The following is a 20,171-nucleotide window of genomic DNA, read 5'->3' as shown; positions in this document are numbered from 1 at the left end:
TAATTTATTACAGCATTGGGGAAGCCTTTGGTTGTTTTTTTATTATGTATATGTTATTTTTGTATCAACATGTGATAGCAGGGACACTGCCATTCAAACTAGGCTGCTACATTACTAATGATTAATGTAACTATAGCTGAAAAATAGTACAATAGCAATAGGAGTTCATGTAGGCTTTATGATGCACTTACATTATAATATACACTATCAGAGACAGAAACTCTTCATTTAACATAATGTCCTTTTTTGCTGCTTCAACACACCTTAATCAACACTGTCTGTAACACACACGCACACACTGCAAAATGAGCTAACGTTACACCAAAAGCTAACTAGCCTTCACCTAAAGCCAGGACGCTGAAGCGCTGACTAGATGCGCTCTGAATACACACTGCAGATTGGCTTGTTATCGCTACTGTTGTAACCAATCGGATGGTTGTGTGGGAGGGACAATGCTGGGTGATGTGTACAGACGGACACAGAGGCAGAACGGAGCGGAGCAGCTTGTTAAGACTTTAGCATAGGCGGCTACTTCATGTTCGTGTGGAACTCGTTCGGTACTCCTCCGCACCGAACCGGAACCCCCGTACCGAAACGGTTCAATGCAAATACATGTACCGTTACACCCCTAGATGTGGGTCAATTTGGCCATAATCCTACATCCCTAGTATACACGTCACACTAGGGGTGGACGGTTATGGCCAAAATGATAATCACTAGGGATGTTCCGTACAGGGTTTTATGCTGACAATACGGAGAGCAGTCATACATGAGAGAGATCGGCCGAGGCCAATTAGGGCTGGGCGATGTGGCCTTTTTTCAATATCGCAATATTTTTGGGCCATATCGCGATAAACGATATATATCTCGATATTTTGCCTTAGTTAATGAACACTTGATGCATATAATCACAGCAGTATGATGATTCTATGTGTCTACATTAAAACATTCTTCTTCACAATGTATTAATATATGCTACTTTTAAACTTTCATGCAGAGAAGGAAATCACAACTAAAAAAAAAACAATTTTTTTATATGGTGTTGATCTGGAAATGTTTGCCTCGGCATTTTGTTGGTGTGGCACCGAATGGAGATGTTGACATGCACAGTTTCAAACACTCTTCATTCTCTAGCAGGTGACTTTTCAAATGATGCTACATATTAGCAGTAATGCTACTTTTGGTAGCAACGCTTTTGCCCCACACTTGACAAATTAATGTTGTTTGTTCGACATATTCCCACTTGAAGCCAAACGCCCGCCACATGATGGACCCCCTGCTGTTTTTCATGGGAATTACTTCTTTCTTCATTTGTTACAAGATTGGCACCTTCTTTCTCTTGTGTTACCACCAGCATCACAGCTAACGTTACATGCTGCTACCTCTCTGCTGGGCAAGGGTGTATACCAGGGGCGCACACACTTTTTCTGCAGGCGAGCTACTTTTCAATTGACCAAGTCGAGGAGATGTACCTCATTCCTATTTATAATTTATATTTATGAAAGAGACATTTTTGTTAACAAGTTAATGGTGTTTAATGATAATACATGCATGTTTAACACACATGGATTCCTTTCTTTCATGAAGACAAGAATATAAGTTGGTGTATTTGATTCTGATGACTTGCATTGATTGGAATTAGACAGTGGTGCTGATAACGTCCGCATTTTCAAATGGAGGAAAAAAAAAGTCCTCCTTTCTCTCCAATCCCACATGAAAGTGGTTGGATTTGGCATCTCATTTGTCCAACTTGCATACTCGTTTTTAAACACTTTGTTATGAGATTAGCATATGTGTGTGGCCCTTTAATGTCTGGCAGCAGGTGAGTGACGTCAGTGAGTGTGCGGGTGGGCAAGCAAGTGAGAAAGCGGTCGCTGAGGGTGGGGGAGAAATACATTGGCATCAAACTCCGTAGCTTGCTAGCTTGTGCACGCTAGCTTTCTGAGACTCTTATTTTGTTAGCATAGGCAGGATGAAACAGGTCTTTTATGGTGAAGACAGGAACTGCGCAGTCGGTCTTTAGAGTTTTGACAGTAGGTATGGAGTCTCTAGAAATAAAATGCGTTTCTCTGCGTCTGCCCTGTTAGTGATTTTTTTCTTAAATATGAGCTTGCAGCAGCCAGCGTCATCCCACAAGATCCTCGGGTGCCGAGAATGTCAAACAACTGACGAAAGTGAAGTCTTGGTATGATTGATGATTGCTCATTTTTATGTATATTTTTTAATGCCTGGCTTGAGATCGACTGACACACCCTCCGAGATCGACCAGTCGATCGCGATCGACGTAATGGGCACCCCTGGTGTATACGTATGTGACGTATGATGTGACAGTATGTGACGTGTGTAAGAAGGTGCGCTTGCTGTCTGTGAGAAGGACACACAAGAAAGAGTGAGAAGAGCCTGTAGTGTAATGCCAGCAGCTAAAAGCAACTGCGTAAGAACTATACTCCAATTAGGGCTGGGCAATATATCAATATATATGATATATCGCAGGTTTGTCTCTGTGCGATATAGAAAATGACTATATCGTAATATTCGATTATATGTTCTCACACCGTTGCGTTAAGCTGCGTGCATTACATTACTGGCGTGTCTCACTCCTTCTCGTCTGTCCTCCTCAGGGACGTAAAACAAGCCTGCCTTCTTACATACGTCACACGCTCTCGCCGAGAGCTAACGTTAGCATGGCTGACGTTAGCTGAAGCAGGCCGAGTTGCATTTAGCTGCGTGCATCACACAACAGGCGTTTCTCACTCCTCCTCGTCTCTCATTCTGACGGATACAGAAAACAAACCCTTCTTACATACGTCACATACTCTCGCGAGTCTAGCGTCATAGCTCTCGCCGATCAGAGAGGTAGCAGCATGGCTAACTTTAGCTGATTCAGGTTGAGCGGAGCAGAGCTTGTGACAATACAAGAGAGAGATGGTGTGAAACTGATCACAAATGGAGGAAAAACAATAAATGCCCAACATAAACAGTAGGGGATCCATCATCTGGCAGTGGTTTGGCTTCAAGTGGGAAGATATTCAGCAGACAACAGCAATATGCTGTTCAATGTATACACTCTGATGATTAACCTGTGGGATGACTGTATTATGCTGATAGTATATATTTGTACCATGAATTATTAACGTGGACCCGACTTAAACAAGTTGAAAAATGTATTCGGGTGTTACCATTTAGTGGTCAATTGTACGGAATATGTACTGTACCGTGCAATCTACTAATAAAAGTATCAATCAATCAATCAATCAATCAATCAATGCAAAGTATGCAGCAGAAGTGTTACTACAAAAAGGTAGCAACACTATTCATTTGTTCTTTCATTTAAAAAGTCACCCGTGGGAGAATGAAGAGTATTTAATTAATACAGTTTTGTTCAATTGACTTAGTTGTGATTTCCCTCTCTGCATGAAAGTTTAAAATGAGCATATATTAATGTGGTATGAAGAAGAATGTTTTAATGTAGACACATAGAATCATCATACTGCTGTGATTATATGCATCAAGTGTTCATTCAAGCCCAAGGCAAAATATCGTAATATATATCGTATATCGCAATATGGCATAAAAATATCACGATATTAATAAAAGCTAATATCGCCCAGCCCTTACTCCAATATCACCATATAGTCATTTTCTAAATTGCACAGAGACAAACCCGCCATATATTGAGTATATCCATATATCACTCAGCCATAATGCCAATACAGAGCACTTGTATTGACTGTAAATAATATATATGTATTTATGGTGAATGCAGCTGACAGTTTAACAATATCAACACAATATTTTAAATAGTATTTAAAGTAGTTCCTAGCGCACCGGATTATAAGGCACACCTTCAATGAATGGCCTATTTTAAAACTTTTTTCATATATAAAGGCGCATAGAATAGATGCTACAGTAGAGGCTGGGGTTACGTTATGCATTCATTAGCTGGAGCTGCGCTAAAGGGATTGTCAACAACACAGTCAGGTCAGTCAAACTTTATGAATAGATTACAAACCAGCGTTCTGACAACTCCGTTCACTCCCAAAATGAAGTTTTACTATTTTCCCCGAGGTAAATGGTATTTCGCTTATCTTTTAACAACAGCAAGGTATAACTTGTAGTGCAACATTTATATCACATTGTGGAGGGGAACTATTCCTCGATTCAATAAACCTGTACAAAACAGTCTGATACTGTTATGGTAAATCAAACGTTTGCGCAATCACAATATAGTAACACTCAAAATAGTGCAAAGCAATAACAATATATCAATAACTAAACGTTGCTCAAACGTTAATGTCACACAACACAACACACAAAATAAACATGTAAAGCTCACTTTATTAAATTATTCCTCATCCACGAATCCCTTCAATTGTTCTTCTTCAGTGTCCGAATTAAACATGCCACAACAGGTCTTGCAACTACGGTCAGCAGCCGCCGACTTCATTCACCCCCGTAGACGAAGCGCGCGGTGCATGCTGGGATATATGAATGCGCGAGGCGTGCCGTTTTCATTTCCATTTGTGTGTTTATGTAAAGACCCCAAAATGGCTCCTATTGAGGGATATGATTTCAGGAAGGCAGGAATTGTCACTGAACTGCTAGACAACAGCAGCGACACTCACTCCATTAATGACGTCTTCTACGAGATGGAGCCGGTAAGACGTCATGTATCCCAGGATGCACCGCGCGCACCGCGGGGGAAAATTAAGTCGGCAGCTGCTTACCGTAGTTGCGAGACCTCTTGTGGCATGTTTAATTCGGACACTGAAGAAGAAGAATTTGATGGATTCGTGGATGAGGAATAACTTAATAAAGTGAGCTCTACATATTTATTTTGTGTGTTGTGTTGTGTGACATTAACGTTTGAGCAACGTTGAGTTATTGATATATTGTTATTGCTTTGCATTATTTTGAGACGTCATTAATGGAGTCAGTGTCGCTGCTGTTGTCTAGCAGTTCAGTGACAATTCCTGCTTTCCTGAACTCATGTCTGTCAATAGGAGCCATTTTGGGGTCTTTACATAAACACACAAATGGAAATGAAAACGGCACACCTGGCACAGTAATATATCCTAGCATGCACCGCGCGCTTCTTCTCCTACGGGGTAAAATGAAGTCGCCGGCTGCTTACCGTAGTTGTGAGACCTGTTGTGGCTCAATATTGGTCCATAAATAAGGCGCTCCGGATTATAAGGTGCACTTTCAGCCTTTGAGAAAATTTTTGGTTTTTAGGTGCACCTTATAGTGCGGAAAATACGGTACATATAATTGTTTGAGCAAAACAAAGTCTATAGTATACAATAACAAACAAAAGCAAAAAATCAGTAGCTACTACTCATTTCAATTCTTAGGCTTTTGCCTTCAAATTCCTTGTGTCCAGGAAACTACTCCCCGACTTCGAAAACATTAACAAAAACAAAATAAAATTAAAGCTGCAAGCAGCGTTGGTCGGGTCCGCCGTTGGCCGCCGCCGCCGCCGCCGTGCCCCGAGTCCCGATCTTAGACAGACCTACATAGAAGTTTTTGTTTCATCACTCTACGACATTCCTAACAGAATTTACAAGCAGTTTTATCAGTTTATTTTCCTAGGGGGCGCTAGAGCACAATTTTCATTTTTGGGGTTTGGTTTTTTTATTGGATGGCAATTTTCACCAGTCCTGATGTGTGTGTAAAATTTGGTGAGTTTTGAAGCATGTTAAGGGGGTCAAATTATAGATTTGCGTTTCTGGATGTTGTTGATAAATGGCTTTCGCTTGGCATTGTATAGCTCTAACTTGCACTTTGAAGCATTTTAAGGGGGTCAAATTTCAGTTCAAAGAGGCAAAAAAGGCATATTTTGCGAAAATTTTGTTTTGAAGGGGTTTTTGCCAACTTCCTGTTGATTTTAGGTACAGCAGTGTTTATTGGAAATGTAGGTCTAAGTCAGACCTACACAGAGGTTTTTGTTTCATGTCTCTACGACATTCCTAACGGAAGTTACAAGCAGTCTGTTTTTTGTCTCTTCCTAGGGGGCGCTAGCGCGCAATTTTCATTTTCGGGGTTTGGTTGCTTAATAAGTTGGTCTGCCACTCCATACCGATGTGTGTGTCAATTTTGGTGAGTTTTGAAGCAAGTTAAGGGGGTCAAATTAGGGTGCGAAGGTGCGAGCGCGCCTTGGGTTGCTGTCCCCGAGCCCCACGGCAGGAGAAGCCTTGGTGACACTATTTAATGCATTGCGAAAGTAATGCAGTTGTTGTATTGAAGTGAAAATATCAAGCTCCCTGTTGATTTTTGCCAAAGTATGTTAATTATTCAAATGTAGGTCTAAGTCAGACCTACATAGTGGTTTTTGTTTCATGTCTCTACGACATTCCTACCGGAAGTTACAAGCAGTTTTGTCTTTGTTTTCTTCCTAGGAGTAGTTTGTCTGTGTTGTATTCCTAGGGGGCGCTAGAGCACAATTTTGAGTTTTGGGGTTTGGTTTTTTCATCAGCTCGCAATTGTTGCCAGTCCTGATGTGTGTGCCAAGTTTGGTGAGTTTTGAAGCATTTTAAGGGGGTCAAATTACAGCTCAAAGAGGTAAAAATTATCTTTTTTAGGAAAATTTGCGCAGGGGATCTTTGAAGGCGCGTAAAATCAAACCCTTAAAACTTATCACAATTTTGTCCGACCACTTTTTTTAAAAGGGTTCAATCTCTCTCCTGTGCGAGTTTGAAGCCGAAACGACAAACGCACTGGGAGGAGTTTCGATTTGAAAAAGGTTACGGGTTTTCACGAAAACTTTTATTTTGAAGGGGTAATTGCCAACTTCCTGTTGATTTTTTCTGCTAGCTGTCAATTATTAAAATGTAGGTCTAAGTAAGACCTACATAGAAGTTTTTGTTTCATGTCTTTCCGACATTCCTACCGGAAGTTACAAGCAGTTTTGTCTATGTTTTCTTCCTGGAAGCAGTTTTTTCTGTGTTTTATTCAAAAATTGCGCTAGAGCGCAATTTTGATTTCTATTTTTTTTTTTTTTCATTAGATCGCAATTTCTGCCAGTCCTGATGTGTGTGCCAAGTTTGGTGAGTTTTGAAGCATTTTAAGGGGGGCAAATTACAGCTCAAAGAGGCAAAAATTGCATTTTTTTGTGAAAATTTGGCTTTGAATGGGTTTTTGAAAATATTTTGTTGATTTTGGCCCCAGAAGATACAATTATGGAATTTAGGTCTAAGTCAGACCTACATAGAGGTTTTTGTTTCATGTCTCTACGACATTCCTAACGGAAGTTACAAGCAGTCTGTTTTTTTTTTCGTTTTAGGGGGCGCTAGAGCGCAATTTTGATTTTTGGGGTTTGGTTGCTTAATAAGTTGGGAAGGCCCACCGTACCGACGTGTGTGTCAACTTTGGTGAGTTTTGAAGCATGTTAAGGGGGTCAAATTAGGGTGCGAAGGAGCGGAATAAACAATAATAATAATAAAACGCAGCAGATTCAATAGGGTCCTTGCATGGCAAAGGACATGGATGTCCTTTGCCATTGCAGGGCGGACCCTAAATATACTGCTAATACATCTGTTGACACCACCAATGTATGTTTTGATCCATCCTCTTCTTACATGTTGTGTACTGGCTGTGACCCACCAACAGTTATATTAGGACACAAAATCTATCTAGGCGATAATTTTTCCTCCTATTGCTGTCATTACGTGTGTGTGACACCATGGCCATGTTAGGCGGTCAGTCGCTGCACACGGACACCGGAGTGGATGCCACCTAAGCTCTTCTGTGTCTGACTGTTACAGACTTTGTCACTATGTTTAATGAGTATTCAGTCCCTTCAATAGACTCAATTTAAAGTGTTTAAATGTTCTCATGTTCTAATCTAGCAAACCTTGTTATTAGAAAGACTTTTATGAAAGCATGTATTTCTCTACTCAACAAGCAGCGGGTGATACGATTGAAGCCCCTACCCCAACTGAAAGTGCCCTGCAAACAGACTGCTCAGTCTTCTTTGGGGCATTTTTTTTTTTTTAATAAAAGGCTCGACTGAATGTAACTTTGCTTTGCTTTTCATGTGTTGTTTTTACACAGCAACCTTTAACCCCAACAAAAAATATTGTTTGTTCAAAACCAAACTAGTTTCTCTATAAATTGCCTTACTATCAAGCAAGTCTTGACTCTAGCCAACAATGCATGTGTGAGTTCAAACCAATAAAAAACGACATATTAAATAATCCATCCATCTATTTTCTACCGCTTGTCCCGTTTGCGGTTGCTGGAGCCTATTTCAGCTACATTCGGGCGGAAGGTGGGGAAAAAAATAAGTGGTTTTAGCAGATCACTGAGAAAACGAGTGCTGGCGCTTAGCTGGTTTGTGACACTAACGCAACCTCATTCTATTTCATACCACATGGTCTTTATCAGGATTAGAGAAAAGCTACACTGACTGAAGCGTGTGTAAAGGCTGCCAATGTACTTTAACTAAAGTTGACCTGAAGTGAGACTTGAAGGACATCAGGTCTCATTGTCTGTAACAATAATCTTTTATGGCACTCTGGAATGACAAGAATGCAGCAGCCCAGAGCTTTAGCAGGATGTCTGATTACAAAAAAAGGTCAGCTGAATCAATCTGTCAAAGAACCATGAAGTGCTGAAACTTCATTTATTCCACTTGTATAAAAGAGCACAAAAACATTGAAATGTGTGGACCCGATGTACACACAGAAAACATGAACATGTAACTTGAAAAAAGGAAAAAAGCAGGTGATAGAGACAATACTTCAGCGGTAAAACTATTAGCTTCCCTTTTAGGAATTGGCAATTCATTCTATAATTGCATGTTTATTTTTGTATTATTTTCAATTCCAATCACAAATATAATTTTAACATAAAAGGGTATTGAAAACACAATGTTAGTTTTTACGATTGTAAGCCCAGTGCAACCCATTTTCAGATAAAGCCAAAGCTACAACAATTTGACCATGACAACATAGCTTAAGAGTGCTCCAACTAACAAATATTTTGAGATACGAGCAATCTCTCAGTTAATAACTATGCTTTAAGTTGCAGGCAATAGTTTGAGTAATGAGCTTCTTTGCCATCAGTTGATGTAGCGAATGCCATAGGCATCGTTAACGCTCGCATTAAACATCCGGTCTCACTCGCTAGCATAATCCTATATCTTGGGGTTGACATACAGTAACTTTGTTTTTCAACCATTTGAATTGAGAGTGTGAGTGTGAAGGACAGTGCTGCGGAAATGCAGGTAGTGAATTAAACTATCTATAACTTGACCTGTGGTCAAGCTGGCGAAGCAGTTTGAGCGCATCACTGCTAGTCTGCGAGAAAATAATGTTTGGATGATTTCGAAACGGCTGGCATTTTTCCATGACTATATGGGGAAGCTGCGGATTGTGGGTTTGATGGAGAAACAAGTCAAATAAGATACTGTAGAAGCCCACTCTCCAAGGTAAAAGCACACAATTACTACATGATTTATTACAACTACAGTAGTTTTTGTAGTACATTATATAGTATTTTTTATACAATGTTTTTATATCAGGCAAGTGATTTGAACTCAATGAAAAAGTCTGAAAGTAAGAGATCCAGGGCGGTGCCTACGGTGGGGGGGACAAGGGGGTTAAGGGGGTAAAGCCTAAATTTAGCATGTAGAGAGGCTATACTGTAGCAAAAGTCATCACGTCTGCCAAAATCATGTATATACTTAAATGTGTATTCCACTTCTTTCAAGTCAAGAGCTGTTTTGACATGGGCTTACATGGTAAACAACAAAAATTAATGTTTTGGGCATGGTTTTATCCAGACGCATACATTTGGAAATATGTGGCCAAGTAGACGCATGATGGGTTTCCTGGATGTCATCTACATCGCTAAAAGGAAAATCTAAAGAAGATAATTTTTTTTAACATAAATTGCCCGCTTGAATGTTCCCTCGTCTCTTCTCTGACTCTCTCGTCGTCATTTGGGATGTGCGTGTCTGTTGTGATTGCCCTTCCTGGTTCGATGACCCGCCCTATCTTGCCTCTGATTGGCTTGTCCGTAATGTTTTGTCCTAACCTTAACCAATCATGACTCATCATAGTAAACTAACCAAAGAATCATGGATGTTCTTATATGTAAACAAACCAATCATCATCGATGTTTCCCATATATTTTGTCCCCTGCCCGTTGAGTTGCTTCACTAAATAATTTTTATTTTTAACTTAATGATTTTTAATGGAAAATCGTAGTTTTTACCACTGCAGCCGTAAACCGGAATAGATTTTCAAAAACTGTACTCATTACACAAAAACCATAGTTGTTGGCAGGTATGGCAAAGAGAAGGTTAAAGATTTCAACACACATTGTAGATCGGAAAAAACGAAAAGAAAAAAAAAAAGAACTTAATATTGTACAGAGATAAAAAAGACGGATTTGCAACTATAAATGGAAAACTCTCATGATTGTTGTATAAAAGTTTTTTGTTTTTTTTCAAAACATATGTTAAAATTGCGATGTTTTATGGGGTCTAACACTAATTCAATGGATTTCAATTAATTTAAATGGGTGATTTGAGTTACAAGCTTTGTCAACAGAAGCAGTTAAGCTGGTACTTCACTGGTATTACAAATTCAATACGAGAAGTTTTAAGTCAAAGTACACCATGTATAAATGGTAAATGGTTTGTAAATACAACGCTTTACTATGACTGCACAATACCAGAGCCCTTATACATCACATTCACCCATTCACACACTGACGGCAGACGCTGCCATGCCAGGCGCAAACCACGACTCATCAGGAGCAAGGGTGATATGTCTTGCCCAAGGACACAGCGACCGTGACTAGGATGTCGGAAGCTGGACTTGAACAACCTGAGCGGTTGTTCGCCTCTAACATATATTTCAGCTTTTCCAAGGCAATTTTTTATGAATGTGTTAAATAACATGTTTAGTGGAAACTGTAAACTTAATTAGATGCTAGTTTTAAAAAAATAGTTTAAATGGAATGTTCGTGTGTTTGTGAATGTTCTGAACACACTTTCCAATGCTGGAGTTAAATTGAGCCACATAATGCTGCCTGGAAGAGTTGCCATATATGATTATGTGTTGATTTAGACTACAAAAACTACTTGAGACTAAATCTGTGCTGGTTGCAGCCAAACAATGCCCTTCATTTTGCATCAAACTCTTCAGGCATACTGTACTTGCCAACCTTGAGACCTCCGATTTGGGGAGGTGGGCGTGGTCGGAGGCAAGGGGCGGGGTTATGAGGTGAGGAGTATATTTACAGCTAGAATTCACCATTATATATATATATATATATATATATATTTTAGGGGTGTGGGGAAAAAAATCGATTCGAATTTGAATCGCGATTCTCACGTTGTGCGATTCAGAATCGATTCTCTTTTTTTTTTTAAATCGATTTTTTTTTTAATCAATCCAACAAAACAATACACAGCAATACCATAACAATGCAATCCAATTCCATAACCAGAACTGACCCAGCGACACTCAGAACTGCAATAAACAGAGCAATTGAGAGAAGACACAAACATGACACAGATCAAACCAAAAGTAGTGAAACAAAAATGAATATTATCAACAACAGTATCAATATTAGTTATAATTTCAGCATAGCAGTGACTAAAAATCCCTCATTGACATTATCATTAGACATTTATAAAACTAAAAAAAAAGAACAATAGTGTAACAGTGGCTTACACTTGCATCGCATCTCATAAGCTTGACAACACACTGTGTCCAATGTTTTCACAAAGATAAAATAAGTCATATTTTGAGTTTGTTTAATTGTTAAAACAAATTTACATTATTGCAATCAGTTGATAAAACATTGTCCTTTACAATTATAAAAGCTTTTTACAAAAATCTACTACTCTGCTTGCATGTCAGCAGACTGGGGTATATCCTGCTGAAATCCTATGTATTGAATGCATAGAGAATCCTTTTAAATTGGGAAAAAAATCGTTTTTGAATCGAGAATCGTGTTGAATTGAAAAAAAATAATAATTTTGAATCGAATCGTGACCCCAAGAATCGATACTAAATCGTATCGTGGGACACCCAAAGATTTGCAGCCCTAATATATATATATATATATATATATATATATATATATATATATCCTGAAAGTATGCAAACAAAAATGTGTTTAGATAATTGATACTTTAAACTTGCATAAATAAATCTTAAGGAATATAACATAACTTGGCTTCTGAGAATTTCAAAATGTAATGAATAAAATGCTTTAGTTGTTGATAAACAAGCAATTTTTTAAATAATTGAATATGGTCATCTTAGATTAATTATGATCATTTTGAATGAATTATTATGATCATTTAAAATTAATTACTTCAAATATGTTTATGTTAATGTATAATTCCATGACTGGATGTAATAAGGAGTCAGAAAAAATACAAATAAAAGTAGAATTAATTTTGATGTTCTTAGCAAAATATAGTAAAAATGTATTTAGTTTTTTTTTTTAATTAATAATTATATTTTTAGGTAAGAGAAACATAATAATACAATTTATCTCTAGTCTGGATGATTTAGTTCTTATCATCCTGTTGTCCTCCCGTCTCTTCCCCAAGGATGGCTGCATGAGCTGGGCAAACGCCTGGAGACGCCCTACATCAGTGGTCCCCAACCTTTTTGTAACTGCGGACCGGTCAACGCTTGAAAATTTGTCCGACGGAGGTTAATAAAAAAAATACAATCCTGTGTGCTTACGGACTGTATCCCTTGCAGACTGTATTGATATATATTGTAGGAAGCAGAAATATTATCAACAGAAAGAAACTACTTTTTTGTGTGAATGAGTGTAAATGGGGGAGGGAGGTTTTTTGGGTTGGTGCACTAATAGTAAGAGTATCTTGTGCTTTTTTTTATGTTGATTTAAGAAAAAAAAAAAAATTTAAAAAAATGCAAATTCTTGTGCGGCCCGGTACCAATTGATCCACGGACCGGTACCCGGGCGCGGCACGGGGGTTAAGGACCACTGCCCTACGTCAACAACACGGCACATTCTCCAAGTGCTCTGTCAGCCAAATTCCAAATGTAACTTTCCACTTTATCTTTTATGTGCAGAGCTGGTAAATTGACCATGCAATTGCAGTGTTACTATTAAATGAAAGTTTCCATCTTTTATTACCTGAACTCAAGTTGTAGCATCCAGCTAGGTTAGATGTAATTCCATCCATCCATTTTCTACCGCTTATTCCCTTTCGGGGTCGCGGGGGGCGCTGGCACCTATCTCAGCTACAATCGGGCGGAAGGCGGGGTACACCCTGGACAAGTCGCCACCTCATCGCAGGGCCTTAGATGTAATTACAAGTTCCTTATTGGTTGGATTTTTACTAATGTCATGCCCCGCGACCCCGAACAGGACAAGTGGTAGAAAATGTCCCGCCCATTAAATATGGGTGGTGGTCAAGCTCGCTCTGTTTTCAATGGGTACGAGGTGCAATTTAGCCTTTCTGGAAGAGCAAATGCCTGATGCTTGGGTTTTCAACTGTACAAATCGTTCAAATCGCAAAAAGGATAAACGTTTCTTTAGAGTTCCTTGAGAGATACTTAAAAAGGGGAGAAGAGTGCAAGATTTTACAAAACAACAACTAGAAAAGCAGCTCACACTCCAGTCCAAGGAAGCAGAGTCGAAGAATGCAGTGATCACTTTGTTAAAGGTTTGATATACTTTTAATGTGTATTATTTTCCATATAAGTGTTATCTTGATATTATTTGTATTTCTTAAAACAGTTGGTGCTTTTGAAAAGCACCAACTCGGCGTGTCTAAATTAAAAGAAAGCCAATGTGAGCAAATTTTATGAATCAAGCTTTTACCAAAAATAGCTATTACATAAGAAGCTTTCAGCAAATACACAATGTTGACATCTATTGTTATATTTTGATAAAGAAACGGTAAACACACGTACTCGTAAACGACACGTACGACAACAGCAACAAACATGATCCAAGGTGGCGGCGCCCGGACGGGCTGCGACATCGAGGAGCTCTTGCTAAAGATGCAACATTTGGCAGAAATACCGGACAATTCTGCAAACTTTTTGGCTGGCTCACATCGTGGTCACTCTGTGATCACGTATGACCGCCAGACACTTCTGGATGTGGACATATCGGGCCGTTTTGGACTGATAGACGCGTGCTTGCTAGACCGGCTAGCTAGCACGGGACTACTTCGGCGGCTACATCCAGCGGCCTGTGAAGCAGGGGAGTATAGTAGCAGCGGGGGCCGTCTACGGAGGAGACGCCAGCGGTGTGATCGAAAACGCGGATACCGAGCGGGGCTAAAAACAAAGCAGAAGGCTAATCCCCACAGAACACCACTTCCCTCCATCCTGAAGCCGGATTTAAATGGAAGATGCGAGACTACTGGTCTGGGTAAAGGGTCAGTTAAATTAGAACAAGTTTTTTCTGCTTTGACTGTTTCAGAGTTGGACATGTGTTCTACTAAGGTGGCAAACTATGATGCGTTCAGTTTATCAAAGCAACAAACAAACAATCGGAAAATTCCCGTCGTATCAATTCCTAGATATGGTCGTAATTATACTAAATGCACTGGGCATAATAAACACAACATTATCAATATTGCTACTACGGATAATTTGATCAAAAATTTCCTTAAACAGCCCACTACCTATAATATAGGTTTTTTAAACATAAGATCATTGTCTCCCAAAACGTTGTTAATTAATGATATCATCAGACACAACAATCTTAACGTCATCGGTCTCAGCGAAACCTGGCTTAAACCAAACTACTTTTTTGCGCTAAATGAGGCATGTCCTCCTAACTTTACACATGCGCATATTGCCCGTCCCCTTAAAAAGGGGGGGGGGGGGGGGCCGCACTAATATACAACGAAAACTTTAACCTTAGTCCTAACATAAATAATAAATAGAAATCATTTGAGGTGCTTACTATGAGGTCTGTCACACCGCAGCCTCTACACCTGGCTGTTATCTACCGCCCCCCAGGGCCCTATTTGGACTTTATCAATGAATTCTCAGAGTTCGTTGCTGATCTAGTGACGCACGCCGATAATATAATCATAATGGGGGACTTTAATATCCATATGAATACCCCATCGGACCCACCATGCGTAGCGCTCCAGACTATAATTGATAGCTGTGGTCTTACACAAATTATAAATGAACCCACGCATCGCAACGGTAACACAATAGACCTAGTGCTTGTCAAGAGTATCACCGTTTCCAAAGTTACGATACTCCCGTATACTAAAGTATTGTCCAATCTTTACCTTATAAAATTCGAGGTTCAGACGCATGTTCGTCAAACTAATAATAATAATAACTGCTATAGTGGCCGCAACATTAATATGGCCACAACGACAACTCTTGCTGACCTACTGCCCTCGGTAATGGCACCATTCCCAAAGTATGTGGGCTCTATTGATAACCTCACTAACAACTTTAACGACGCCCTGCGCGAAACCATTGATAACATAGCACCGCTAAAGTTAAAAAAGGCTCCAAAAGCGTACCCCATGGTTTACAGAAGAAACTAGAGCTCAGAAATTATTATGTAGAAAGCTGGAACGCAAATGGCGCACGACTAAACTTGAGGTGCACCATAAAGCATGGAGAGATAGTTTAATAACTTATATACGCATGCTTACCTTAGCTAAAGCTAAATATTACTCAAATCTCATCCACCGTAATAAAAAACGATCCTAAATTTTTGTTTAGTACGGTAGTATCGCTAACCCAACAAGGGACCCCTTCCAGTAGCTCCACCCACTCAGCTGATGACTTTATGCAATTCTTTAGTAAGAAAATTGAAGTCATTAGAAAGGAGATTAAAGACAATGCGTCCCAGCTACAACTGGGTTCTATTAACACAGATACGATTGTATATACGGCAGATACTGCCCTCCAAAATAGTTTCTCTCGTTTTGAGGAAATAACAGAGGTATTGTTACAACGTGTAAATGGAATAAAACAAACAACATGTTTACTTGACCCTCTTCCTGGGAAACTTATCAAGGAGCTCTTTGTATTATTAGGTCCATCAGTGCTAAATATTATAAACTTATCACTTTCCTCTGGCACTGTTCCCCAAGCATTCAAAAAAGCGGTTATTCATCCTCTCCTTAAAAGACCTAACCTCGATCCTGACCTCATGGTAAACTACCGACCGGTGTCTCACCTTCCCTTTATTTCAAAAATCCTCGAAAAAATTGTTGCGGAGCAGTTAAATGAACACTTAGCGTCTAACAATCTATGTGAAACCTTTCAATCCGGTTTCAGGGCAAATCACTCGACGGAGACAGCCCTCGCAAAAATGACTAATGATCTATTGCTAACGATGGATTCTGATGCGTCATCTATGTTGCTGCTCCTCGATCTTAGCGCTGCTTTCGATACCGTCGATCATAATATTTTATTAGAACGTATCAAAACACGAATCGGTATGTCAGACTTAGCCCTGTCTTGGTTTAACTCTTATCTTACTGATAGGATGCAGAGCTTCTCCCATAACAATGTGACCTCGGACTACGTTAAGGTAACGTGTGGAGTTCCCCAGGGTTCGGTCCTTGGCCCTGCACTCTTCAGCATCTACATGCTGCCGCTAGCTGACATCATACGCAAATACGGTGTTAGCTTTCACTGTTATGCTGATGACACCCAACTCTACATGCCCCTAAAGCTGACCAACACGCCGGATTGTAGTCAGCTGGAGGCGTGTCTTAATGAAATTAAACAATGGATGTCCGCTAACTTTTTGCAACTCAACGCCAAAAAAATGGAAATGCTGATTATCGGTCCTGCTAGACACCGGCCTCTATTTGATAATACAACTCTAACATTTGACAACCAAACAATTAAACAAGATGTTTTCCTGCTGGCTCCGCTGTGAACGGGACTCTAGCTGCTGTGTTGGATCCGCTATGAACTGGACACTCGCGACTGTGATGGATCCATTATGAATTGAACTTTCACAGTATCATGTTAGACCCGCTCGACATCCATTGCTTTCGTCCTCTCCAAAGTTCTTAGTCATCATTGTCACCGACGTCCCACTGGGTGTGAGTTTTCCTTGCCCTTATGTGGGCCTACTGAGGATGTCGTAGTGGTTTGTGTTGTGGTTTGTGCAGCCCTTTGAGACACTAGTGATTTAGGGCTATATAAGAAAACATTGATTGATTGATTGAAACATGGCGCACAGCTACATTATAAAATGCAACCTTACCCGAGCAAAAACGATGCAGATTTATTCGGGAGAGTGTTGATCCCAATTTCCTTAACCCAGTCAAACACAAATAAGCTGTAGACAACCATGCTTTTCCAGTTTTTCATCTGTTTTGTAGCACAATAGTTTGATATGTCTGAGAACGCGACGGACGTATTATCCTTGATATCACTCAACAAATCTTATTTTTATAGAGTACATAGTTTGATTATTTTGCTTGTATCTGCTTTTTTTAAGGAAGATTTGAGCCTCTTTTGTCTCTGATAGTTGGCGCGCTGCTTGCTGTACAACAGCAATCTTAGCTTGGTTGACCACCACTGGTTTTCACTTTCGGGAAGAAGTCATGTCAGAATACAAACAATAGGTGAGAATAGGACAGAATACATAGGATTTATGTCTACATGTGCATAAACGTGAGTATAGTGCATTGGATGCAGTAGACCTAGACATCCGTTTCAACATGTTAGCAAGAATGGAAGCGGCTGTGAATGAGACATCAATTCTCTTGCCTGACACGTAACTGATAATGATAACATTGTGACGGACGACTAAGCTAAGCTACAACATTTGCTACTAACTGAAGACTAAATCTCAACTCCTAATTAATAACTAATCATGTTAATTAAATAGTCTATCCATTTGACATAGGAAAAAAAAAATTGCCTGAGTATAGATCAAGGATCTGATTTTGGTGAAAAGTAATGTATGTTCTAGATAGGATCCATTAACCTTTCCAAACATGTCCACAGAATCTGAATTTGGCAGATGAAAATGAAATCCGGAGCTTCTTTAGTATTTGTTTGTATTTCAAAACCTAACAGTAATATATAAATGCCAATAAGGGATTGCTCCAAAAAGTTGGGGCAACAATACATATGGCTCCTTTAATACGCTAGTAAACACAAGCTCCAAGTACTTATTGATAACTTGCCAGTTATAATATGATTTGTGCATGCTCCATATAATAGCCCATTTTTTAATGTATAAAACATGAAATGGAATTGAGAAAAATCATGTTTACCTCTAAAGCAAGAGCTGTTTTGTCATAGGCGCAGGGCACTCGTTTCTGGATGGCCTTCGCTGTGACAGGTCCGTTCTGCAACGAAGGGAGCGGGGTGATGACGGCTCCGGGAGTACCGGGAGGAAGAGGCGAAGGGGTCTGCGGCTGGGCGTAGGCGTGGACGAGCGCGTGCGAAGGCTCTGGAATCCCATAGCTGTTGGAGTTGCGGGATCCGATGGTGGGCTGGCCTGGGTGGGGCGAGGGTCGTACCAATTTCTCAACATAGGGCACAGGGATCATTCCAACGCGACCGTCTTTGCTCTTGGCGCTCCACCACTGCTCTTCCGGTTTATCCAAGATAATAAGAATCTCGCCCTTTTTGAAGGGGAGGTCCTCTGCGTCGCTGCCGGTGAAGTCATAAAGAGTCCGAACATACTCCATGTTCTCTTCTTGGCCAACCACGGGCTGGATGGGACCACACACTGGGCTTGGGTACCTTGGAAATGATAAAACACAAGACGCTGACATAAAGCCGCCATACTCTTTTGAAAAATGTGTGGTGTTGCGTCATTGTGCATCAAAGATGCTTACGCAAAAACGTAAGAGGCGGGGTGAGCCAAAGGGAATGCCCTGTGCTGCGCCCGTGAGGCACAAAGAGCAAATGTCCGTAATAAAGGCACATCAAAAAATACCAGTACGGCGTTAAAGTCTTAAATATATACCTCTTTCTAAAATATATTGGTATTAACTATATTTCCAGTATACCGCCCAGCTCTAATCAAGCCTTTGACAAATAGGTAATGATTTAGTCAAATTGGAAATCTTTGGTGGTGGCAAAAAAGTAACAATTCAGTCAAATTGGTAGGACATACAATCTTTGGTGGTCTATGATGGGGTCTTAAATACAGCAAACCCTCAAAACTGTTACATGATGAATAACCGAGGTAGCATTTAAAAAGTATGTTGCAAAAAATAAATAAAAATAAAAACTCAACCAAAACAGGAAAATGCAAAAAAACAAGCACATACTCCACATTTTGTTCGAGTTTGTGTGTACCTTCTCACAATGTTATCAGTGATAAGCTTAAGGGGAAAATGGTAATGACCCTAACAGAACCATAGACACTTAACATCAAAAGGGGTACAAATGTGTAAGGTTTGCCACATACTATATTTTATTAAGCTTTTACAAATACAGTACTACTTCGCACTGACATGACAATTAATTTAGCTAGAACATCCCTTTAAATCATTAGTATTAAGAGTACTCTGATGACTTAATTTAATTGTAGCAAAAATGTCATAAAAACACTTCTGTCATAAGTTTTACACACGGTGATGGACCAACCGCTGACGTTTTTCAGACTTTTTTTCCCGCCAACATTTTGGTAAGATTTTGAATTGCAACAATCAAATTTTGAAAAGAAGGTTTTTCTCTGGGCTTTAACAAGTGTAGTTAGCAATGAATGTGCTTCATCAGGTTAATTTTAACAGCTACAAATTGATAGTTGTTTATGAATCATATAATTTTGTTTAATGTAATCATGTAGCATATTTTAAAGTTTGATAGATTTTTATAATGCTTGACCACTTCAGATCATGGCTTTGTTCCTAAGCGGGATGTAGCCATTTGATCATATTATGACATTTTAGATGGTTAACGTACAACGCAAAATGCATTTATCATGATTATTAATTACATTGCACAAACATACAAGCTTAAGATGTCTGATGTATATGTGCTTTAAAAGGTGCCATTTAATGTATTTAGCTATAACGAAACATGACTAAATGCTAATAAATTGACAATGATCAAGATACTTTTGTGGCTACAAAGACACTTACGATTTGGTTTTACAAAAAGACTGTGTTTTAGGCGTGTTGGATCAAAAGTTGTAGCCAAAAGCATAGCAAAAGTAAGCGTTTAAAGAAGTTTAATGGGCATGTGTTAGGA

The 20,171-nt window shown here is 39.5% G+C and overlaps 1 protein-coding gene across 1 annotated transcript in view; it reads right to left on the bottom strand.

Annotated features, from left to right (window-relative positions):
• Positions 1 to 20,171, bottom strand: part of crkl (v-crk avian sarcoma virus CT10 oncogene homolog-like) — a 34,474-nt gene that overhangs the window by 2,865 nt on the left and 11,438 nt on the right. The window contains exon 2 of the mRNA XM_061876706.1: positions 18,239 to 18,713. Coding sequence (XP_061732690.1) covers positions 18,239 to 18,713 — 475 coding nt within the window. The remainder of the gene's footprint in view (positions 1 to 18,238; positions 18,714 to 20,171) is intronic.

The sequence above is a fragment of the Nerophis ophidion genome, linkage group LG17 (assembly GCF_033978795.1).
Source record: "Nerophis ophidion isolate RoL-2023_Sa linkage group LG17, RoL_Noph_v1.0, whole genome shotgun sequence".
NCBI lineage: Eukaryota > Metazoa > Chordata > Actinopteri > Syngnathiformes > Syngnathidae > Nerophis > Nerophis ophidion.
This window is presented reverse-complemented; position numbering and strand designations above follow the sequence as displayed.